Source organism: Botrytis cinerea, chromosome 1 (genome assembly GCF_000143535.2).
Source record: "Botrytis cinerea B05.10 chromosome 1, complete sequence".
Taxonomy (NCBI): domain Eukaryota; kingdom Fungi; phylum Ascomycota; class Leotiomycetes; order Helotiales; family Sclerotiniaceae; genus Botrytis; species Botrytis cinerea.
In genome coordinates this window covers 12,143-38,661 of record NC_037310.1, presented here as the reverse complement: position 1 = coordinate 38,661, position 26,519 = coordinate 12,143, and the positions used below count along the sequence as shown (strand labels likewise).

The window sequence follows — 26,519 nt, the reverse complement described above, 5'->3', positions numbered from 1 at the left end:
TAAATATTTTAAATTGCTAAAACAATTAATATCAAATAATTGAATCAAATGATTTGAATATAATAGTAAATATAAATATATAATATTTTTTTAATAATATATTTGAAAAGCTATTGATTTGTAGTTTTTATATTTATTTAATATCAATATTTGATATTTGTTTTTTTTTTCGATTCTTAATGTATTTATCAAAATATTTTAATTATTTTAAATCTATTTTATTATTCGTTTATTCATTAAATATAAATTTAATAATTCAATTTACAAAAAGATTAGTTTTGATATATTAATTAAGGAAATGAATCTGTCTGTCACGGGGACACGATTACTAAGCCGGGACGAGCCCGGACCAGCCCGGGATGAGGGCTAAGGATCTATAGCTTAAGTAAGTATAGAATTCTTATCCAAAAGAGCTACAAACTTGGCTTGAAAAGTTAAATATCAATAATATAATATTAAGGAATCGAAGTATTATTGAATTGATTAATAAAAAGGAATTAATATAAATAAATAATTATATAGAGTTTAGTATATATTTGGGTTTGATTAGGGTATATAATTAGTTTTTGATTGAATTGAAATATATTTAATTATTTGAGGTTTTTATTTTTTATTGAAAATCTATTTAATATATTTTTTATTATAGAATTTTGATAAATTAATTATATTATTTATTTTAGAAAAGAAGGTAGTTAATATATTGGATAGAGATAATACTTTAAGTGTATTATTATTGTTATTAGAAAGTTTTCAAATATTTTAAGTAATGTGAGAGTGAAAACACGTGACTTTAGGGTCACGTGCTACCAACGTTTAGTATTTATAGCTTCTCTTCTGTAGACCTAAAAATATCATCGAATTTTCTACCTTCTAAAGTTGTCTTCTGAAGAATTGAGTGCCCAGCTCTTACCGTCTCCCTCACCTCGCTGTCGCGATGTAGCGATTCACCCCATTTTACTACGTGTAGCCACTTGCTCTATGCTTGGTATATGCGAAGGCTTTTCTTGTGTGACCATTACCACCTTCTACTCTTTTACAGTAATGGAGTTTGAAGGATTAGGGTTGGGTAGGGAAGAAAGTGAATTTTAAAAGTTGGAGAAATAAGAGAAAGAATTAGAATAGGTTATATATATCTTGAATAAAAAGAAGGAGATGGATTGGAAATGGATTGTTTGTGGTTTATTTTTGATTTACAATTTAGGATTAAATTAGAAAGAAAATAAAAAAAAGAAAAAGGAAATGATAGATTAGAAAAGGAATAGAAAGTTTGTAATATTTAAGGAATATTATAAAGAATTAATAAAAAAGTTTTATAAATTTATAAGGGGGTATAAAAATGTTTTTGAGATTATATTATTGATATATAAAAAAGAATTGTATTGAATATTTTGGGTTATTATATTTTTAGGGGGAATTCTGATTAAATATTAGGTAAATATAAAAATGTTATTATAAAAATTGATTTGGGGAAAATTTATTATATTTCTATATAATTTGATATAAATCTTTTAGGCAAGGTATTAGGAAACCTTATTTAAATGGTTTGAATTGTAATAAGGGATTAGAAGTATTTAGGAGTATATAGTTATTTTAGTTGAATATGAAAGTGAATTGGAGGGTATTTTGAAGGGAGTTTGTATAAATAAATTTGTATAAGGATTAAAGATATCTTTAAGGAATAAACTTATTGAAGTTATTATAATTTCTGTTATAATAGAAGAAGCAATTGTTATAGTAAATCAATTCGAATATAATTGAAAAAACTATTGTAATAATATAGAACAAGATAGTACAATAGGGAATCAAAGGAATCGAATAATATTAATTAATATCAATATATAATTTAGGGCAATATTTAATCCGGAAATAATATATATTAAAAATATAATTAATTTTGGAAATATCTGATTTAATTTAAAAAAAAACCTAATTTATTTCTTATATAGAAAAAAGAAATATATTATTATAAATAATATATATCCGAATAGAAAACGAATCAATATTATAAAAACAATGAATTACAACCAGGTTATAAAGAGATTAAAAAATGAATCGGATTAATAAATAATACTGATATTATTAATTCAAATATACAGCGAATAATAATCAGATGTTCGATTTATAATAATAATTATATAATATAATATAGAGAATAAAAAACAATCGATTCCTTAATCGATTTAAATATAATCGATAAATTAATAATTAAACAATACAATTTATAAGATATTAGGAATAGATTATATAAAGTAAAAGAAATTATTGGAAAAGAAGTATTTATTTGGGGAGAATATTTAATATTTATAAAAGTCTTTGATTTATTAAAAGCAATAAAAAAATTCTAAATAACTTTTTATAAATATTATTGTAATAAATAAAAGCTTATTTTAGGATTATCTTTTTTATAATAAATAAAAAAGGGAGTATATAATTGAAAAAGGAGTTAGTAAAGTTATAAAGAAGATTCGGAAATATTCAATATTGAAATTTTAATTGTAAAAGAATTTAATAGAATAGTAATTGAAAAATTAAATAATAAGCTAGTAATAATAATAATAAAACTATCGAAAAAGGATCAAATATATATTCAATTTATTTTCAAATATAATTGTTTATAAAACTAAATATAATATTAATATAATTAAGAAAGTCGAATTTATTTAATTAAAAATATAATTATAAAGATTTCGAAAAAGTATTGGGAATTTATAAATATATTTAATAATACAAAAATCAATATATTAATCAAAATAAAAGAATTTTTTTATAAAATTAAAATAATCGGAAAACTATTATTCCTATTATTATATAATTTGTTCAAATTTTAATTGATAGTATTATAAAAATATTTAGAAATAATATTAAAAAAGAGATAGATTTAGTATTCAATTAGTTTAATAGGAATTCTGATTTTGTTTGTATTTAAAAAGAATAAATCCCTTAAATTATATATAGATTATAAAAATTTGAATGAAATAATAATGAAAGATTGATATCCATTATTATTAATTAATAAAATATTAAATCAATTAATATATATAAAGATCTTTATTAAATTTAATATTAGAAATATATATTATTGTATTTGAATTAAGTTTAAGAATAAATAGAAAATAGTTTTTAGAATATAATATGGATTATTTGAATATTATATAATATTATTTGGATTAATCAATATTCTAGTTATATTTCAATTATATATTAATCGGGTTTTGTTTAGATTATTAAATAATTTCATAATAATATATTTGAATAATATTTTAATATATTTTAAAAATAAAATAGATTATTATAAATATATTAAAAAAGGATTGAAAAAGCTTTGGTAATATAAGTTATTTATTAAATTAAATAAATATAAATTTGATATAATAAAAATAGAATTTTTGGAATTTATTATTATAATAAATAAAATGGTAATGAATCTAAAACGAATATAAATTATTTCTAAATAATCAAAACCTAAATTATTTTGAGAAATTCAAATATTTTTAAAGTTTGTTAATTTCTATTGAAGATTTATATATCAATATTTTTGGATAATCTTTAAATTTATTAATATATTAATAAAAATAAAATAAGAAAAGAAGTTTAAATTATTCAATATAATAATATAAGAATTGATTAGTTTTTTAATATTAAAAAAGAGATTTTAGAAAGTATTAATATTTTAGTATTTTGATTTTAATTTAATATATAAGATAGAAATCGATATCTTTAGGGAGATTTTGAAAGGGGTATTATTTTAATAATTTGATTTCAAAAGGAATAGGAAATAAAAGTATTAATATTTAATAATATTTTAATTAAGAAAAATAGAGTTGTTAAAGTATTGATATATTATTTATAATTAAAAGTTTTTAATTATTATAAAATGTTTTAAAAAAGGGAGAAGATATTTAGAAGGGATATAATTCAATATTGAAATTATAATTGATTATAATAATCTGAAATATTTTATTTCAGTTTAATAATTGAATTAGAAGTAAATTAGATATATAATATATTTGTTTCAATATAATTTTAATATTTATTATCGAAAGGGATTTATTAATTCTATAAATAGGCTTAATAGAAAATTAGATTATATAGATAATAATAAAAATAAAGATATTATTTGATTTCCTATATTTCAAAAGAAAATGAAAGAAAAAGTATATATTAAAATAATAGAAATTTATAAAAAAGGTTTTGATAAGAAACTGGAGTTTATAAAATTTATTAAAGTTATTTTTAATAATATTTTAGGGAGATTAGTTATTAATTATATAATAGATTATATTAAAAATTTAGGATTTAAAGGATTTGTAAATAATAATATATTATTTGAATAAATATAAATTAATATTGCAATTAATTTCGATATTCGAAAAGAAAAAGAGAATAAGAAAAATTGGAATCTTATTGATTATAATTTATAGTTATTAATAGAAAGTATATTAATTATTTCAAGAATTTAGATTAAAATGATTATTATAATTGTAATTGTTTATAAAATTAAAATAGAATTATTATTAAAAATTATTTGAATTATTTAGGGAATGGATTTGGAATATATAAAACTTAAAGTAAATATTAATTCAAAAAAGAAATGTAATCTAAAAAATAGAATATTATATATAAATAATCGAATTCTAATATTCAATAATTCTATATTAAAAGCAAAGCTTTTTTGATTATATTACAATAATATATTTACAAAGTATTTTGATAAAAAAAAAACAATAGAATTATTAAAATAAAATTATATATAATAAAGAATACAAAAAGAATATAAAAAATATATAAAGAAATACAATTTTTATTAATATAATAAAATATAATAATATAAATTATATAAATAATTAAAAAATTTATTATATTTAATTCAATCTTGATTCAAAATATTAATAGATTTTATAACAAATCTATTATTTATTGAAAATAAAAAAGATAAGAATTAATCTTTCAATAATATCTTAATAATTATAAATAGATTTACAAAAATGATAAGATATATTTTATATTATAAAATATTAGATATTATAAAATTAATATTCCAATTATAATTCAAGATATTTTCAAAATTTGAAATATCTAAAAATATTATATTTAATAAAAGAATAGTTTTTATTAATACTTTTTAATTAATCTTTTATTTTTATATAAAAATAAAAAGATATTTTAATACAATTTTTTATTTTTAAATAAATAAATAAATAAAAAAGCAAAATAAAATATTAGAATATTATTTATAAATATATATTAAAAAGGAATAGGGGAAATGAAATCTAAAATTAATTATAATAGAATTTATATATAATAATTCAATATATTCAAACCTAAAATATTTACTTTTCTTTATATATTATAACTATAATTTAAAAGTATTATAAAACTATAAAGCTATAAACTCTATAAAGAAAATATTAAACACAAAAAAAAAGATATAATAATTATAAAAGCTTTAAAATAATCTTAGAAATTTATAAAATAAAGTATAATAAAATTAAAAGAAATATTATAATAAAAAATATAAATAAATATATTTTATAATAAATAATTAAATATTATTTTTGATAAAAAATATTTAAATCAAAAATAAGAAAATATAAAAAGGAAAAAATATAAAATGAAAATTGGAATCTTATATAATAGGATTATTTAGAATAAAGAATATCAAAGGAAAATATATATATTAATTAGAGCTTTCAAGTTTATATAAAAAATTATATAGTGTATTTCATATCTCATTATTAAAGAAATATAAAATAGTAAAGAAAATGAATTCAAATTACTATCTTATCAAAGAATATTCGAAATTAAAAAAGGAAAATAAAAAGGAATAGGAAATAAAAAGGATTATTGTATATAGAATAAAGAAATCAGAAAAGGAATATTTAATTCAATAATAAAAATGATTAAAAAATTATAATATATAGCTATTAGTATTTCCAAATCTAAAAAATTTATAAAAGATATTTAAATAATATAATTAGAAATAGAAATAAAAAGAATCTAAAATAATCAAATAAAAAAAAGAAAGATCAAGGAAAATCTAATATTTATTACAAAAAAAAATCCTCAATTTAAATTAATCTAGAAATTAAATATACTCTTAATCTATAAAAAATGAAAGAGTTTTTATAATTATAAAAGAATTGTTATTATAAATCTTATCCATTTGAATAAGGAAAATCAATAACCTTAGAAATAATATTAAATAAAATCTAGAAATTTATATTCTAATAAGATTAGATATTCTATATCTATAGCTTATATATCAAGAAATCAATCCGAAATAGGATTACCTTTTAAAAAGAAGTAACCTCTTTTCCTTTAATATTAATAATGATGGGGATGGATAGAATTTACAATATTCAAAAAAAATATTGAAAAACTTTATACAAATTCTAATACTATTGAAAAGGATTACTAGAATAATTCTATTTGTTAATTATCTTTTTATAAAATTGCTTAATAAAAATAATACAAAAAGCTATAACACTATTATATAAATTGATATAATCCTTAATATACTGAATTAGTTTTTAAAGATTTTGATATATTACAATTGAATCAATATTAATAGAATCCGAAGGAAGTATAAAAAAGACAATATCAATAGTAATCCAATTATTGAATAAATCTATAACTACAATAATATCCCAAATTATAATTATAAAAGAAAAAGGAATCTATATTACAAAAAGGCCTAAAGATTAATAAATAAAATAAAGAAATTAAAAAAGATTAATATTCCTTATATCTTATTATAAATATTATTCTATATAATACAATATATATATATCCAATCTGTATTCGAAATATATAGATATTCTGAATTGAAAAATAAATATTTGATATAATAAAGATAATAATTTTATATTAAAAAATTAATAGAAAAAAGGTATTATAATATAATAAGCAAATTTTGTAAAACAATTATTATAAAATAAAAAGAAATATTAAAAGATAAAAGGAAATAAAAAAAATAGAAAAGTTTTATAAAAGAATTATTTTATAAATTATTATAATTACAAAAATTGTTAATAAAAAAAGCAAACAAAAATAAATTAGAATTTTAAATTATATTTAAAAAGTTATTAGAATAATATAATATTGTAATCTAATAATCAAATATAGAAATAATGAATTGATAAAGAATGAAATAAATTTATATTTTGAAAAGAATTTGAATATAATAGATTAAAGATTAGAGAAATAGAATAAAAGGATTGTGAAATTGAATAAAAAAGTTTTCGAGAATAAAAGTATAGAGGGGGGTATTATATTATAGGAATATAATTATTAAATTGAAATAAGTTTGAATTAGTTTGGAATGAAAATTAAGGATTTATAGTTTAAATAACTATAGAATTTTTATTCAAAAAAGTTATAAACTTGATTTGAAAAGTTAAATATTAATAATATAATATTAAGAAATCAAAGTATTATTGAATTGATTAATAAAAAAGAATTAATATAAATAAGTAATTATATAAAGTTTAGTATATATTCAGATTTAGTTAGGGTATATAATTAGTTTTTAACTGAATTGAAATATACTTAATTGTTTGAGGTCCTTATCTCTTATTGAGAACCTATCCGATATATTCTCTACTATAGAACCCTGACACTGTCCTTGAATTATTAGAAATAAGAAAATAGTTTTATTCTCTCCATTCCTATATATAATTACTATAGTTCATTCTCGATTACCTAATTATACTAATTTACTTCTATTATATCTTTTAATACTAATAACAACTATTACTACATATATAATTCCTATTATAAAATCTATTTTATTAAAATTATAGAAATCTTTATTCAAAATATTATATTTTGTTTATATATTTGCAATTAATCAAAACCACTCTTTAAAAAGCTTAAAATCCTTGTAAAGAGCTTTTTGAAAATTATAAATTTAATTAAAATATATTTTTAATTCTTTATATTGTTTTACAAATCAATATACTTAAAGCTTTTCAATAGCTTTTCCTTCTTTCGATTCGAAAATATGATTTACTATATCTTTCATTTTTTTAAATTTAAAAGAAAAACCTTTCAAATCTATATCAAGAATATATAAAATAATCATTTGCTCTTCTATTTTAATAAATTTCAGATTCTATAATCGAAATTTAATTGTAAAAATTGTTCCATTTATTCTTCGAATAAATATTGTATATATGATATTATATAGTTTAGCAATCTTTTGAATCGAAAGTTTTTTGTTTTTTTTTGATAACTTCAATAATTAAAAGTATTCTTTCTTTTTTATTATTCAATTGTATAATATTACAACGGATTAATAACAGATCAACAGAAGTCACAAAATAACAAATCAATCTTGGAATTAAAAGGAATATAACTTTACAAACTTCTTACAAAATTATATTTAGAATTAGAAATATTCTAGAAAACTAATTTCAAAAATAAAAATGATAAACTAAGATATTGAAACTTATATAACTTGAATATATAATAAAACATCAAAAAACATTAGTACTTTTAAAATGCAATGCAATTCATTATAATCTATTATATTAAAATTATTTAGAGATTAATATACTAAAAACGAAAATCTATATAAAGGAATAAATTTATTATAATATAAAACTTTATATTCAAAATAATAATTATTAATTTTATTATTATAATTATAAAAATTGCAATCAATTATAATCTTATTGAATTCCTATTTGAAATTTAATCTAAATTATTTCGAGAGATCTTTAAATATTTTTATATAATTTTAAAAACAATTTCTATAATACTTTGAGTATTATTTCTATTTCAAATATTAATTCAATAATCAATTACTAATATAATATTCAGAGCTATTATTATAGATTAATTTATTGGAGATATTAACAATATCGAAATAATCAATACTTTAAAGGAGATTATTATTAATAAAATCCTTAAAATCGCTTTATTAAATAAATACTAAAATAATCGATAAAAGCTTGATACTTTCCTTTTACAATTTAAAATTTATTTTCGATTCAATAAAAACAAATTCATTATTAAGGAATCCAAAAGTATATAAATTGTATTATATTTTCGAAGTGAAGTAATCAAATAAATCTAATTATATTTGTATAATTATTTCGAATATGACGATAAGAATTGTATATAATTTATTTGAATAATCTTTAATAGTTTTGAAGGATTTAAAATAGAAACTTATAGAATCTTTGGAAATTCTAATAAATTAAAGATAACGGAAAATAAGATCTTTAATTTTAAATAAACAAAATTAATATTGAAATATATTATAGAATTTCGAAAATATATTAAAACAATTAAGTAAAATGAAATCGCTATTATAAATCATTATTACAAAAAACTCAAATCAAAAATCAAACTGAAATTAAAAAGATTTATTGAAAATACAAATCTAAACAATCTAATTTAGAATTCTATTGAATCAAATAATTGTTTTTATAAATATCAACAAAATCAAAGATTATATAAACCCTAAGGAAATCAAAAGCAAAAGCGTTATTACAAAAATAAAAATAGATTATATTACAATCCTCAAAAATACAGAAATCCTATAAAATTAAATATTATATATTACACAAATGGGAACAATAACTCAAAAAAGAAATAAAAATAAAAAAACAATTTATATTTTGAATATAGAAAAGTAAGATACTAAACAATAAACTACTAAAACAAAAAGACAAAAGGAAAAAGGGGCAATTTCAAATCTAAATTTAACAAAAGTCAATTTAATATTACCTTTATAATTCCAAAAAACTCAATTAAATCCGAAAATACTGAAACTTTCACTATTAAGGAATTCTAATAATTATTAAAGGAATTACTATAAAATAAAAAAAATATGAATATAATAAACTTATAAAAACAAAAGTATTACAAAATCCTAATACCCTTTATAACAAAAGAAAATCACCAAAACGAGATAAAAACGGATTACACTATAATAAGCTAAATAGCTTATTATAATGAATTCTGTAGAATCTATTGATTAAATAAAAAAACAATCGAATGATTCCTTAAAAAAAGAAAAACAAAGAATTATTAAAATAATATAATATATAAAGATTTAATTTTCAATATAATTTTATAAGAAATTTGTAAAGTTATTTAGTAATTGAATATAATAAAACAAACAAAACAAATATATTATAAAATTTAAATAAATGAATATATATAATTAATTATAATAAATTTAAAAGCTATAGGAAATTTTATTATATTAGAAATTATAAAGTATTTGGAAATATTATTTCAAATAAAACAATACCTTTATCGATTACAATTAATTAATAAATAATTAATAAGATTTAACAAAAAGATTTTACAAAAAACAATTTCAATATAAATAAATATAATTCAATATATAAAGATTATATAGTTTAATATTATATTATTAAATTAATAATAAATCATTTTAGGAATGTTATAATTAAAAGTATATAATTCGAAAATAGATTGAATATAAGGAATTGTAATATTCGATTAATATAAAAGCGATTATAAGAATATGTTAAAAGTATTTATAAAATATAATATATATTAAAGAGAATTGAATATGAATAATATTAATAATATAGGATATTCAATTTAGAATTCTTTATTAAAAATGAAGACTAATATATTTCCTTTATAAATATAAAAATTAATAATATAATATGAAATTATAATTAAAGTAAAAAAAAGGTTTATGATATTAAAATAATATAAGAAATATAAATATATTTTTAAAAAATTAGGGATTTATAAGGCTTTATTGAAATATAAATTATAAAATTATAAAATAATATTAAAGAAAGATAAAATACTTATATATATTCCAATTTATTCAATATTAATTAATAAATTAAAAAAATTTAAAAAATATATTGATAATAATTTAATTAAAGAATAAATTAGGGAATCCGTATTTCAAATAGTTAATTTAATTATATAAATATCTAAAAAGAATAGATTCGATAGATTAATTATAGATTATAAAAAGCTTAATATATTTATTAAGAAAGATTGATATTCACTTTTATTAATTATAGAATTAAAAAATCAATTAAATGGAATTATAATATTTATTAAAATAAATTTATATAATAATTATTATTTGATTAGAATAAAAGAAAACGAAAAATGAAAGATTGCTTTTAAAACAAAATATAAATTATATAAATATTAAATTATATTATTTAAGCTAATCAATATATCAATTACTTTTATAAAGTTTATAAATAATATATTATTATAATATTTGAATATTTATTATATATATTATTTAAATAATATTTTAATATATTCAAATAACAAAATTCAATATATTAAGAATATTAGTAATATTTTTGAAAGTTTATTTAAAATAGATTTATTATACAAATTAAGTAAATATAAATTCTATATTATAAAAACAGAATTCTTGAAATTTATTATATCAAATTAAAGATTTAAAATAAATAAAAACAAAATTAAAATAATATCTGAATAAAAACAATCGATTATAATTAAAAAAGTATAATTCTTTTTAAAATTTATTAATTTTTATAGAAAATTTATTAAAAACTATTTAAAAATTATTATATTTTTAATTATATTAATTAAAAAAGATTAAAAAAGTTTTAAATAGATTATTAAAATATAAAAGTTATTTAATATATTCAAATAAGTAATAATAGAAAAGTTAATATTATTGATTTTTGATTAAAAAAAAGAAATCATAATAGAAATAGATTTTTTAGATTTTGTTATAAAAGCAATTCTAAGCTAACCAAATCAAAATAGAAAATATTAATTAATTGTATTTTATTTTTGAAAATTATTATTAATTAAATTGAATTACAAAATATATAATAAAGAATTATTAATAATAATTAATATATTTAGAAAATAACAAATATATTTAAAAGAATTGAGATATATAATATAGATATATATAGATTATAAAAATTTGATTTATTTTATTATAATAAAGTAATTAAATAAACAATAGATTAGATAATTGAAAACTATAATTAATTATAATTTTAGAATTTTATATATCAAAAAATTAGAAAATATTAGAATCAATATTTTTAATCAAAAATCAGAATATCAAAAAAACAAAATGTATAAGTTATATATTATATTCAAAAAAGATAGCGAATCATTGATTTATAATATATTACAATTTATAGCAATACACCTATTAGAAAACAATTACTTTAAGAAACAAATCCAATTATATTATAATAAGAATACTATTATTATATATATATATAAGATAATAAAATTAGAATTCATTATAGAAAATAATATTATATATTTTTATAAAAAAGTATATATTCCGAATTAAATAATTAAGGAATTTATAATGAAATAATATAGATTACTAATATATAAATATCAAGGAATTATAAGAATATTTATAAAAATATAGGAAATCAATTATTTCTTATAAATGAAAATAATAATTAAAGAAATTATTGGGAATTATAATATCTATATATAAAACAAATCATTATAATATACTTTATATAATTAATTTCAAATATTAGATATATCTTTTCAATTATAGAAATCCATTATATAAAATTTTATAATCAAATTATTATTTTTAAAGGATTCTATTATAGAAATCAAATATAATATAATATTTAATATAATAAACAAATTAATGAAATTTATATATATAATATTATTTAAGGAAATATAAAATATTAAATAATTAATATATATATTTCTAAAGATTATAATAAATATATATAAAATATTAAATGAAATAATCTCAAATCAAAACAAGCTTTTTATTTCAAAATTCTGGATTATCTTATTAGTATTTATAAATATCAAAAAAAAGTTATTAATATTTTTTTATTTATAAATAAATAATTAAATAAAGAAAATCAATCAAATAATAAAAGTATATTTTAAATATTATATAAATTATTAATAAGATAATTAAATAGAACTATTATTTATAATACAATTCATATATAATATATTGGAAATGGAAACTATGAAAATCATTTTAGTATAAGTTAATTTTGAATTTAATTTATAAGTGTATGAAATCCCGATATTATAAGAAGTTAATGCTGAATTAGTAATAATATAAGTTGAATAGTTGAAAGATCTTTAAAAGTAATTGACTTTTGATTTAAGATTTATATTTTCTAAAACAATAGTATATTATAATATAAAATATAATATAAAATCTATATTTAAAAAAAGAAATAAAGTTTATTTGCTATAATGAAATATTGAAATCAAAAAACTAAATAATAAACTCGATTATAGAAAACTAGAATTATTCAAAATTGATAAGATAATAGAAACAATTAATTATTAATTGAAATTATTAAATATAATAAATATCTATTCAATATTCCATATATCCTTATTCGAATCAATATTATTAGAAATGTTAAATATATTATTTATAGAAATTGAATTAATCAATTCAAATGTTATATACAATATTGAAATAATATTAGATTGCAAATAGATTAGAAATAAAATCAAATATTTAATCAAATAATTAGATTATTTATATTCAAAAAATATATAGGAATTGAAAAGAGATCTTAATTGTTTTGAAAAGTTATAAGCATTTTATTTGAAGTATTTATATTTGTTAATAAAGTTTCAAAATTTATTTCAAATAATTCAAATAAAAAAGAATTGAAGAAATCAAAAAAAGAAGAATCAATAGAAATAAGTACAATATCAATATTTATTATTTCTTTTTTAATATACTTCTTTTTAATCTTTTTCTTTTCTAATCTCTTCTTTTTTTTTGCTTTTATTAATTTATTGAGAGTTTGTAAATCACAATAAAATATTTCAAATTTATATTTTAATAAAAAACATTTCTATTTTTATAATTATAAGATTTTAATTATTGCTTTTTAAGAAATATTAATTATATATTCCTTTTCTTTATTTAGTTTAGCCTTTTGATAATCCAAACTATTCCAATTATTCTTTATAAAACTATAAATATTATATTTTCATTTTTGATAGATATACTCAATACATTGTAAAAAATCTAAAAAAGAAATAATGTATTTATATTTTTAATATTTATATAGAGAATAAAAAGATATTTCGAAATTATAAGATTCAATAAGATGAATTAAATATAATCTTTTCTTTTGTTTATAAAAGTTATTAATTATATTGAATAAGAAAAGATTATAAAATAATAATATTTTAAATGAGGTAGTATATCCTATATAAACATTTGGAATAAGTGCTAGGTTAAGAAAAGAATAATATTACAATAAATTAATAATAAATCAATAGAAATCACAGGATAATAAATCAATCTTAGAATTAAAAGGAATATAACTTTGCAAACTTCTTATAAAGTTATATTTAGAATTAAAAATATTCTAAAGAATTAATTTCAAAGATAAAAATAATAAATTAAGATATTGAAATTTATATAATTTGGATATATAATAAAACATTAAAAAATATTAATACTTTTAAAATGTAATACGATTTATTGCAATCTATTATATTGAAAATATTTAGGGATTAGTATATTGAAAATGAAGATTTATATAAGAGAATAGATTTCATTATAATATAAAGCTTTATATTTAAAATAACAATTATTAATTTCATTATTATAATTATAAGAATTACAATCAATTACAATCTTATTGAATTCCTATTTGAAATTTAGTTTAAACTATTTCGAAAGATTTCTAAACATTTCTATATGATTCTAGAGGCAGCTCCCATAATATATAATAAATGATTGATAAATCATATATTGAAATTGAAAAATGTAAATTGAGATAAAAGTGGTATATATACTGATATAGTGTATGTACTGATAAACTACATTAGATATTAAATGTTTCACAAAGAAATTCCGAAGGTGGGCCCATCATAATTCCGTGCTGTCCGTTTATTACCTCCAAAAATCCGCAAGTGGCATGTTACGCTATTGAAGAGTCTTGAATAACTTTGGCTTGACATTATTTGATGATTATTTAGAGTTCGCAATTGAATTTCAAAATTTCCAACAAGAACTCGACAAGCAACAAATCTCACAATGTCATTACTCGTAGATTTTCAACAGAAGAATCAAACAAGTACTAGTATTAATAAAGAATCGATCTATGTACGAAGTATGCCTACCAATCTATTCAGTAACCTTATACTCCTCACAAGCCAGTTCGCACAAATCTTTAGCCGCAGCACCACCCAATATCTTCAAAACAGGAAGAGATACGCCCGCCTCCTTCAAGAACCAACTTCGAATCTCGACTGCAATCAAAGAATCAATACCCAACTGCGTCAAAGGTGCACTCTCATCGATTGACCCCGAATCTGCCTGCAGGATAAGCTCCAACTGCTTCGCGAAGCATTTTTGCATAACACCTAATACCTCATCCTTTGTTTGCGCTTTTGCAAGTTGCTCCTTGGTCGGCACTTCAACCTCACCTTGAGAATCGCTCTCCTCATTGGTGAAATCATTCATGACGAATGCGAATCGAGGATTAGCATGCCATCGAGGTTTATCGCGTTCTTCACCTGTTAAGGGCGCGACCATGCCAATGATGATTTCAGGACAACGATTGCTGGCTGGGTGTCCTGATTGCACTGCTTCGGATAATACTTGAAGGAATTCATGTTCGGGAATTGTGAGATAATTATAACTGCGTAAAGCAGACTCAGTGAATCGACCTGAGCGTTCAACATATCCAACTCCGAGAATCATACCAATATGAATGACCGATGCGACACCCCCGCGCTTGCGACGTTGCTCTGCGAGTGAGGCCATATACTACAGATTGTTAGTCGGAGAACGTTGTACCAGATGAGAAGAAGAATGACCACATACCATATTGGCGGCGGCGTAATTCGATTGTCCAGGAATTCCGTTGACGGCAGCCAAACTGGAGAACAACACGAAGAAGTCGAGTTCCAGTCCGAATACGGCATCAATATTGATGGTACTGAGTACTTTAGGACGAATAACCCTCTCGAGTGTTTCAAAAGGCATATCTGAGAATGGTTTGTCATCCAAGACCATACATCCGTTCATCACTCCTGCAATTGGTGGCATTGTCTTGATTGCCTCTTCACGCAATCTGGTAACTGCTTCCTTGTCGGTAAAATCAATGGTGTAGACGAGAACAGTCGCGCCCATTCTTTGTAATTCTTGTTGCCATGGAGTGCCAGATTTGACAGATCTGCCAAGCGTTAGTAATGATTGTTGGAGCAGTATATCCCAAGGAATTTATAAGAGCCTCAAACTTACCGACTACCAATAATGATATATCTAGCCCCGGCCTCAACCATCCACCTACAGATCGATTGTCCCAAGTCTCCAGTCAAGCCTGCTAATAAGTAACTCTTGTTCTTGTCAAATATCTGGTTTTGGGAGAATGGCTTGACATCGACGGTCAGAGTTGTGTTACTCGTCCAATCTACGACGGAAAGTGGAGAGAACGAAGAAACATGACCATGTTTCAAGCTTCCGGCATTAAGTAAAAATCTCCCTTCAATATCCTTGGTTTTAGTTGAATCTGCATAAGCTACAACATCAGCAAGAACTGTTGATGGGTCAACAGAAGATGAAGACTTTGCTGGCGTGACACCTAGGAAACCATCAATTTCGATTATGCTGGTGAGTTTTGTCAACGCGTCTTTGACATGTTTGCCGGTACCACTAATGTCGACGAATGATTGAATTGAAGCTGGCAGTAAGTCTCGGATGGCACGTTTAGACAAAGTGGGGTGAACCTTGATACAATTTTGAATTGACGTGGTAGACTTGGTGCTTGCAATATTTGAGATGGACTTTCCATCCGCTTTGGCTATTGACTCCACGGCTTGACTCAATGCAAAGCTTGGTTCGTGAAGCAGAACGCTTGAGGAACCTTTGTTCAATATCTGCTTTGCTAAGAGGTAAGCCATAGCACATTCGAGGTACTCAGGAGTAGCTTGACTGGCTGGAATGGCCCAGTCTTTGGGAACAGTGATGAGTGACTGGTTCGACGCGGAGAGGGCGAGGATCGATGATCCGGATTTTGTCTTTCCTAGGATGATGTAAAGGAAATTACCGTCAATGTTCACGGTATACAAAGACGAGAAGGAGACAGAAATTTCCAACTCGTTTTCGCTATCAAGATGATCCATGACTACCTCTTGGACTTCAAGGTTAAAGCGATTGCCGACAGTAGGAGGGGTAATTGTCACTTTTTTTGATGCCAAAAGAACCTCTTCTGTGATGACACGACGTGTAGAGTTCAATACGTCGTTCAATTTCTTAATCGGCTTCACTCTCGGAAGATACAATTGCCCGTTTTCATAGATCATCTCTGGCTCAATTGACCACAACAAGTTCTCTTTGCGCGAATCTAATAGGCCGGTTGCAACCTCAAGCCGAACTAGTGTCTCCCCAATTACCTTAGCAGCATTTCCCTTCAAGTCGACATCCAAAAATTGCAAGTTCAAGTGAGGCATTTCAGAAATGATAGACCGGCCTAATCCTATTGCCATGTTGGCGTATGGTTCATCAGCTTTACATCCTGTGGTTACCCAGAGAACGGATTCGGCGGAGTTGATCACCGTCTGAATACCCTTCAAACGTTCTGCATTCATTGATTTGAAGATGGGTTCGTCGAGATCCGCAACACTCAGAATTGTGGTTCCAAATGGAATTGTGAGCTTTGACGCCTCTTCCCAGGTGGCAAGGACAATTGTCTTACGGGTCTCCCAGGATGGAATGTCTTGTTTTATCGTCTCAACAAGTAATTGGGTGGCAATACTCGATCCTCCGATAACAATGAGGTCCTTTCCTGTAGATTCCGGATGATATTGAAGCGGTTCTCGAAGCTTTTGGACATCATCATCAAGGGCCTGACTTAGAATCACAGAAACCGTGTAACGCGATTTATCTTTGAAATCATTGACAATGGCATCAACACCTGAGAATCCAGTCTTTTTCAGAACTGAATCCCATTCTGGTGGTGAGATAGTGGGACGATATGGTCGCCCATCTGCACCTCCGAGCCACCAACCAGGTAAACCAGCCATGAGGAATCCAGTCCGTTCGAGATGGCCAGTGCATTCTAAAAGGCAGAGATATCCGCCAGGCTTCAGGAGTGTCCGGACGTTTCTCATGGTCTTCTCAAGAAACTCGGTCGCATGAAGAACATTTGATGCAACGATGACATCGAAGGAGTGAGCTTCGTACCCCTGCTCCAAGGGATCTTTTTCGCAGTTGAGGAGACTGAATGTCATGCGGTTGGCATAGTCACTGAAAACTTCCCTAGCTTTCATAAAAAAGCCAGTCGATATATCCGTGAAAGTATAATGAGCAAATGCATCCCCGATTCCTGTAAAGATACCTTTGGTAGCCCCTCCAGTCCCTGCACCAATTTCCAAGACACGCATTTTTGGGTAGCGATGCCCGATCTTCTTCATTGCCGCTGTGACAAATTTGTTTGACGTGGCCATCCCAATACCTTCGGTGTATAATCTGTCAAGCAGTCCATTTGGTAACATATGTTCCAACATCGTCGTTGTACCTCTCACAACATCAGGGAGATTATTACCTACAGCTTGCATCAATTCGAGATCGACACATTCTGGATATATGGAAGCCATAGTAATCAATTCTTGGAGATCATCGTTGTTCCACTCCGGCTTGATCGAAGGATGTGTTCCTTTGGAAACAAGATCCGTGACGTGGTTGATCCAGTTAAACAAAGGACGGTGATGGTCTGGGATATTCTCAGGCTTAATCTCAGACATCAAGTGACGCATGTAAGCGTAAGAGAGTCTTTCGCCCAAATCGATCAAGTGAAGTGCTTTTGGATCATCATCTTCAATATCGACTTCGGAAATGATGCCTCCCGAGATATCAGCCGCCCACAGCGTTTCAAGGTATAATTGTCGATCTTGAGACGGTCTTGCTGCCGTAAACGATTGCATTTGCAATCCTTCGATTTGAATCTCGATTTCGTTGGTCAGTGGATCAAAAACATCAACGTCGCCAACATAAGTGGCTGCATCATTAGCAGTAGTGGGGGTAACTTCGGTAATATATCCATCCATTCCAGCCAGGGCTGTCTCTTTCTCGAATGCTGCTTCGCAAAGCGCAATGTTGAAGCTCATCTTGGCGATTCTTCTTGGCAAATATGGTGTCCAGAAGCGCTCATCACCAGGACTGGCAAATGCTGCTAATGTTGCATGTAATGTCATATCCAAAAACGCCGGATGTACCAATAATCCTGTATCAGATAAACATCTTCTACCTTCGAGCGAAGAGATATGCATTCGGCGTTGACCTTTTTCAATGCCTCGGAAGATTCCAGTGAACTCAAGACCAACATTAGCCAGGCTGTCATAGAATCGATCCACGTTAAGTGGGCCAAGCACTGGTCGTACGGGCGAGCGAATAGACATCGCGTCAGGAGATGGAGTTCCGAGTGTCATTTTAATACGACCCGAGAAAATCATTGACATTGGTTTGCCACTTGGCGCAGCAGTACACCAGAAATCTGCGCAAACAATCTCATCACTACCACTAGCACTTGAAGACCTAGGTTTGAGTGCAAACATAACCTCGACTGCTGCATTGTTTTCCTCGAGATTGATGGCTCTCTCAATGTCAACTTGATGCAGCTCTACCAGACGGATTGGTTTGCCATTAGCAAGCACCTTTGAAGATTCTAACGCCATTGAGCAGTAAAATGCGGCGGGGACCAAGGTTTGGCGTTGGAATTTGTGCCCAGAAACCCATGGCAGCTCGTCGAGCTTGAATATGTTTCGCCAGCGATACTCCATATCTGTGTCATCAGCGCACCTGACGCCCAAGAGTTCGTGGGGTGGGTCGACTCTGTTACGATAATTGCGAGAAATTCGAGACTCGAACCAGAAAGTACGGCTATGATCCCATGAATAGGTTGGTAATCCCTTAAGAAGTTTAGGGGTTGTCACCACACCACCTGAAATAGCATCAAGGTATTTCTTGAAACTTATTCTTTTTCCATTGATGTAATTCAGCAGGAACCCCAGTGCGTTGGCAAATGCAATCGAATCATTGTCTCCACGAGATAGCACTCCAGTATATGGCACAACCGCATTGACGGCATGCTTAAATGTTTGTGCCACTGGTCCTTTAAGTGCGGGATGTGGCCCCACTTCAACTGCAGCATCGAATGAACCAAATTCTTTTGCAGCTATGCTGACGGCCTCGAAAAATCTGACTGGTGAGACGAGATTGTCTAGCCAGTATTTTGTCTCAAGTTCGGAAGATTCACTGGACATATTTTTTAAGTGTACACTTGAAATCCACGTACAATCTAGTAAGCTGGGCTTGGGAGATATTTTGCAGGCAGCAAGAGATCTTGTGTATGGTTCTGAGCAGGGTAACATGTGATCGGAATGATACGCAGTATCAACTTTGAGAACCCGGGCAAAAACGCCTCTATCGTCAAGTGTCGACTTTGCTTTTTCGATAGCATCTTTGTTGCCGCTGAGAGTGACTGTCTTTGGAGCATTACTAGCCGCAATGGAAATTTTGCCTTGGTATTCTTCACCAGCGCAGAACTCAAGAGCCTCGTCAAAGCTCAATCCTGCCGCCATCATCGACCCTTCTTCTCCACCCTTACCTTTTGCAAGGTGCGCATGAAGGCCACGATAGTAAGCGATACGAATGGCATCACCAGCCGTCAACCTACCTGCAGCATAAGCAGCACCAATTTCTCCAGATGAATGCCCGACTACAGCAGAGAATGTGACCCCAATCAGCTTCAACAAATCTACAAGAGCAATCTGTAGGGCTGTGCAAAGAGGTTGCGAAAACTCAGCTTTTTCAATGGAGGATTTTCCGACTGACGCGACAATTTCATCTTTCAATGACCATTTCGGAGCATCTGGAAGCTCACGAAGTGATTTCTCAAGGGAATCAATTGTCTGAGAGAATGAGGGTATATTGGCGATCAGCATTTTTCCCATTGCCGGCCATTGTGCACCTTGACCCGTGAAGACACCAAGAATCTTCCTTGATGATTTGTCATTTACATTCGTCGACCGAATGCCAATAGCTAGATTAGGGTTCTCTTCTTTTGCTATTATGACTTTCTCAAGCTGATCTAACAAATCTTCGGTGTTCGATGCTACAAATGTAGCTTTGGTTGGGAAGTTACTTCGGCCCAGTAGAGAATACCCCAAGTCTATTAGATTGACTCCTTCATGCTCTTCAATATAATCGCTAAAGTTCGTGATGTTCTGAATTAAACAGTCCTCGGAAATAGCAGATATCGTGAATGGAATGAGTGCTGTTGATTCCAAGCTTGGTGTAGGTGTACAAACCTCGTAGCTTTCGAGAATAGCATGTGCATTGGTACCACCGAAACCAAATGAATTAACGCTGGCACGGAGAGGTCCCTCAACCGCTGGCCATGGTAATGGAGCCGTGGGAACATTCAAATTCCCATAGAAAGGTTCGATTGCCGAGTTGAGACTTTGAAAATGCAGATTGGGTGGGATAGTTTTCTCTTTCAATGCCAATCCGGCTTTTATGATACCTGCTAGTCCTGCTGCACCTTCTAGATGGCCAATCACTGTTTTGATGGAGCCAACGTGAAGGGGCTCTGAATTGAGGATGTCTGATCTTTGTGGAAAGAAAGCACTGCTGATCGCTTCCGCTTCAACTGGATCTCCTGCTGGTGTTCCGGTGCCGTGAGCTTCGAAGTACTGACATCTTTCCGAAGGCTTTGTACAGTCGAGTCCAGCTCGAGCATATGTTTGACGAATTAAATCGGCTTGAGATGCAGCAAGTGGCATAGTGATACCTTTCGACTTACCATCCGAATTTACACCAGTCTAGTCATAACGAATTAGCCATCGAGACATTAAAAACGGAAACCAAATTATGCACCTCGCGAATTATATATTCAATGTCATCTCCATCTTCCAAAGCATTCTTCAAAGTCTTCAAAACAATTGCCGCGGTCCCCTCACCACGTGCATATCCATCAGCTCTTGAGTCCCACATCTGAGATCTCCCCGTCGGCGAAAGCATATGGAGATTTGACTCTCCAATATACATTTCTGGACCAAAGATTAAGTTTGCACCAGCGGCTATAGCAGTTCGACTTTGTCCACTTCTAAGTGTCGAAATGGCATTATGAACGGCAACCAAACTTGATGAGCATGCAGTGTCAATTGTCATCGAGGGTCCTTTCCAATCGAAGAAATAAGAAATCCTATTCGACATGATACTGCGTGCTGTTCCTGTTGCTAGATATTGCGGAATATCTTCAATGTCTCGCATTAGAACATCAAAATAGTCGGCGCACATGAGTCCTACGTATACTGCAGTAGAAGTGCCTTGCATTTCTTCGATCGACAATCCTGCAGCTTCTAGAGCCTCATAGACGGTCTCCAAAAGTAGTCGTTGTTGTGGATCAAGGGCTTCTGCTTCTCTTGGATTGATATTAAAAAATGGAGCATCAAACGTCGTTGGGTCTTCATTAAGAAAATATGATTTGGTTGCGTTGGTGGTTCCATGGTGTTCACCGTTGGGATGATAGAAGGCCTTGATGTTGAATCGTGAGGATGGAACCTTTTGAGTCAAATCGTATGGATGATGGAGAAGGTTCCATAGTTTAGAGGGTGAAGAGGCGCCACCTGGGAAACGACAGCCTGTGCCTATGACGGCTATAGGTTCGTTTGGGACGACCATGATGCAACGATTAAACACAACGCTGAAGGGGAAAAAGGGAAGTCTGGGTATTGGTAAATGGAAACGGTTGTCGTGGATGTAGTTGATACGATTGCAGTTGGAACGATTCCAGATGAAAGATGTAATATCTTGAAAATGTGGTGTTTCAGTAGTTGATATGATATGCTTCATTGATGAAGCTTTACAATGCATAACACGTGGGTTCGGGGGTACATTGTCATGTGTTCTGACTTAACTACTCCACTCACGGGATCCGAGTAGGTCACTGCGGCTCCCATGAAATCACTACCGACTTACAGCTCAAGCAAATTCAAAAGCAGCTGCTGCACCATTTCTTCTCTTTCACTGAGAGAATCGATGTATATCGACAACATTGAGACTTTTTTGATTTGTTTACTACAGAGAGAATTTTAAGTGTACTCGTTTTGCAATCTCAGTCATGCAAGCAGTAATTCAAACCGGACCTGGAACGCTCCAGCTGACTGAGAACGTACCCAAGCCATCAGTAGAGCCAGGATCGAGAAAAGTCTTGGTGAAGGTACATGCTGTAGCTCTCAATCATAGTGACTGGAAAATGGTTGATTTCTCGGCCAAACCTGGAGCTATCAGCGGATACGACATGGCTGGTGTTCTGGAAGCTATCGACGATTCCATGAACTCGGATCTAGCTGTTGGAGATCGAGTACTAGGCGTTACGAGCATTCACGGAGGCGCATTTGCGGAGTACGTCGTTACAGACGGAGACCTGCTAGTCAAAATCCCCGAAAACATGGATTTTCAACATGCAGCAAGCTACGGTGTGGGAATAGTCACAACTGGTTTGGCATTATACGGAAACGAGTGTTTGGCATTGAATTGGCCAAATACAGATGGGACAGGCAGTGCAGCGCCTCAGAAAACTCGCGTCGGACCCCGAGGGTGGAGTGGTGGAGACGCGCTCACAGATAACGATAACGAAACACCGCGCATTCCGGTACTTGTCTACGGGGCGTCAACTTCCACCGGGACTTTGGCTATTCAATTATTACAACTGTCTGGGTATGAACCGATTGCTGTATGTTCCCCTCATAATTTCGGACTTGTACAATCGAGAGGAGCATCGAAATGCTTTGATTATCATTCGCAGGGATGCGGGGCTATGATTAAACAGTATACCTATAATAGATTGGAATACGCACTTGATTGTATTACCACGGCATCTTCAATGCGTCTTTGCTACGAGGCGATAGGTGCTACTGGTGGAAAGTACGTATCGTTAGATCCATTCAATGCAAGGGTACAACGGTCACGTGCGGATGTCAAACCATTTTTTTGCTACGCGCTAACAATATTTGGTTTACCTATTGAACTCAGTGGAGAATTTGCTCGAGGTGCAAAACCTGAAGATAGGAAGCTGGCGGAAAAATTTGTAAAAATTGCTGAAAAGTTGATCGAGAAGGGAAGGTTGAAGGCCCATCCTACGATGCTAAAATCGGGGGGCTTGGGTGGAATTGCGAGTTCAATAGATCTCTTGAGGAAAGGAAAAGTATCTGGGAGCAAATTAGTGTTTGATGTTGTTGGTAATTGAAATATTTTGAAAGTAGTCTCAATTTTTCATAGAGTCTACCATTGGAAAGTTTTCTAGCCCAGAGCTGCGCGTGCTATTCAGTGATCTCGTATTGATATTTTCCCGTTTGATTTTTGAAACCTAAAGATGCCGATACACCTCGAAAGGAATAAATCCTACTCGATTTCGCGGGAGAATGCCAGAGCTATTTCAGACATGACCACAAGATTTCCACTCCAACCACGTCAAACTGCCCTTTACTGTTCCGTGAGCTAGTACTTTTCGTCCAAACATATTAAAGCAAGACTCCAATTGATTTTCGCTTCATTATAAAATCCACTGAATCAATTAAATTCAATCACAGTTGTTCTATTAGACTACTCAGAATACTATCTACAACGCTCTTTAATTTGAATCTGTGCCGTTGGGTCTACAACGAGACTCATATCACTCTTCAAATTCTTTGGCCTTTCAGTTCCAGGGAGCAGCTGAAAATCATAATTCCGCAGAAGTTCGATCAGCATCGTCTTAATCTCATTGCTGGCAAAAAAGCGGCCTGGACAACTGTGAGTTCCGTGTCCAAAAGCCAGACTATCCTTTCCTGTGGTCACTAGTTGGAATTTGTTTTCCGCGCCTTCTTGCTGTCTGAGCTTCTCGAATCGAAAACCGTCGAATTCGTCGGGATTTTCGAAGATTCTGGGATCAAAACCGATGGAGCCGGCTGCCATACCAAGGAAAGATCCTTTTGGTAAGATTGTACCATCTGATAGCTGTACTGTGTCCATCATCTTTCTGTTCATGGTGACTACCATTTAATGTTTTAGTGATTCATCTGAGAGAAAATTGAGATTGAGCTTCATACCTAGATTCAATGGGTTCATTCTCTGACTTTCCTTCAAGAACGAATCCATTTTTCGCAGTTTGGTGAGTATTTGTTTGGTGATTTGAGTATTTTCGGGAAGATTAGCGGCTATCTCTTCGCGGAGAGCTTCAATGTATTTTGGTCGTGCTGCAAGGTCAAGCATCGCATTACCTAACTGTTCGAGAGTTTAGTTCAGACTCATGTCAGCCGTCTAGATTTGCGAAAGTATTTACTCACCAGTCCAGACGTAGTATGCAAGGCTGCAAATGCTGTTCCAAAATGGTGAGTCTTGCATCATAAATTGCGGGAAAGTTGTAGAGAATACCCACATATCAACTGGAGTGCGGTCAGTACGTCATTTTCAAAGTTTTGTAACGATCAACTCACGAGTTGGCATCGACCTTGGAAGGTCGCATCTTTAGCATTGTTTCCCGAGTTATCGATCATCCATTGAATCATATCTTGTGGTTTCTCAAAATCATCCCGCTCCATCTCCTTGAATCTTTGATTGAAGATTGGCCGCAGGAATTCTGCCGCATCGGTATAGTGTTGGCGAACTTTCTTTAATTCTGGCGAATAAAGAGCATATATTGGTCTAAAAAGTGGGTGTCGTGCCCAGACCGCTCGACCCCCCAAGAAGGTGTCACGAGTATATGTAGTCGATATTTGAATCCATTTTTCATTCCTGCATAGCGGCTCGCCTACCATCACTCGTCCACTGACCTTTGCCACCATTCTTAATATGATGGGATATAATGTCACTGACATCCAGTCCTTGGGCTTCGGCAATTCAGTTGCAAAAGCGAGCTCTGTCTCAGCTTGCATGTTCTCCAATGCACGCGCGATGCTCTGTGTGAGGTCAACCTTGACACTTGTTGTGACTGCATCTCCTTCGGTATTGTTTGCAAACGCCGTATAATGCCCAAAGTATCTATCTCTGAATTCTTCGAGAAATGAGATCTTGTCTGGGGGTAAAGATTTGATCTCATCAATGTACTTGATGGGTAAGATGATTGTAGGATGAGCCGCTGTTGGCAGTAAAAATGGCGTGTTTGGGCACTATTTACGTCAGTAATTTTCTGTCTTCGCTAATTTTCACGAACAGTTCATACCTGGTTGTACCCGTTGATCAGAGCAGAGCGAAGATCACTCGCATCGCCTATAACTGGAGCATCGAAATTCAATTTCTTTGAATTGAGGAATTGGAATAGGTAATACAATGCGAAGACAATGCAACCCGCAATCACAGTATTGGAATTTGCCAATGATATTGCCCCCAGATCTGCAAAGTGTATCATTTTGAACAGACTCTTTTGTCAAGTTCAGAAGATGGAAAATCGTACAACGAAAAGAATTGTCAGTCAAGTCAATTGCACATTGGCTACAAGTGTATACATCTGGATTTCAAAGCAAGCTCAAGCCATAGAAGAAGA

The 26,519-nt window shown here is 28.2% G+C and overlaps 3 protein-coding genes across 3 annotated transcripts; 1 reads left to right on the top strand and 2 right to left on the bottom strand.

The window, feature by feature from the left end:
- Positions 1-14,902: 14,902 nt before the first annotated feature.
- On the bottom strand, positions 14,903-22,807 carry Bcboa6. The gene is made up of 4 exons (XM_024690130.1): positions 21,872-22,807; positions 16,238-21,816; positions 15,818-16,169; positions 14,903-15,760 (listed from the first exon to the last, which is right to left on the bottom strand). Exons 1-4 carry the CDS (start codon positions 22,676-22,678, stop codon positions 15,116-15,118), a joined length of 7,383 nt encoding a protein of 2,460 aa, XP_024545898.1. The 5' UTR covers positions 22,679-22,807; the 3' UTR covers positions 14,903-15,115.
- A 218-nt stretch (positions 22,808-23,025) lies between these two features.
- On the top strand, positions 23,026-24,403 carry Bcboa5. The gene has a single exon (XM_024690129.1). The coding sequence runs from the start codon at positions 23,118-23,120 to the stop codon at positions 24,243-24,245; it is 1,128 nt and encodes a 375-aa protein (XP_024545897.1). The 5' UTR covers positions 23,026-23,117; the 3' UTR covers positions 24,246-24,403.
- A 128-nt stretch (positions 24,404-24,531) lies between these two features.
- Positions 24,532-26,508, bottom strand: Bcboa4. Its single transcript, XM_024690128.1, has 6 exons — positions 26,199-26,508; positions 25,474-26,145; positions 25,416-25,422; positions 25,324-25,355; positions 25,087-25,261; positions 24,532-25,029 (listed from the first exon to the last, which is right to left on the bottom strand). Exons 1-6 carry the CDS (start codon positions 26,382-26,384, stop codon positions 24,614-24,616), a joined length of 1,488 nt encoding a protein of 495 aa, XP_024545896.1. The 5' UTR covers positions 26,385-26,508; the 3' UTR covers positions 24,532-24,613.
- Positions 26,509-26,519: the final 11 nt, after the last annotated feature.

Excerpts from the sequence above, each read along its gene's own strand:
- Bcboa6 (XM_024690130.1), bottom strand. The coding sequence starts at position 22,678 with ATGGTCGTCCCAAACGAACCTATAGCCGTCATAGGCACAGGCTGTCGT. Across the intron at positions 16,170-16,237 it reads TATATCATTATTGGTAGTCG|ATCTGTCAAATCTGGCACTC; the intron begins GTAAGTTTGAGG and ends AACGCTTGGCAG. Across the intron at positions 15,761-15,817 it reads ATTACGCCGCCGCCAATATG|TATATGGCCTCACTCGCAGA; the intron begins GTATGTGGTCAT and ends AACAATCTGTAG.
- Bcboa5 (XM_024690129.1), top strand. The coding sequence starts at position 23,118 with ATGCAAGCAGTAATTCAAACCGGACCTGGAACGCTCCAGCTGACTGAG.
- Bcboa4 (XM_024690128.1), bottom strand. The coding sequence starts at position 26,384 with ATGATACACTTTGCAGATCTGGGGGCAATATCATTGGCAAATTCCAAT. Across the intron at positions 25,262-25,323 it reads TGCATACTACGTCTGGACTG|TTAGGTAATGCGATGCTTGA; the intron begins GTGAGTAAATAC and ends ACTCTCGAACAG. Across the intron at positions 25,030-25,086 it reads AATGAACCCATTGAATCTAG|TCACCATGAACAGAAAGATG; the intron begins GTATGAAGCTCA and ends ATTAAATGGTAG.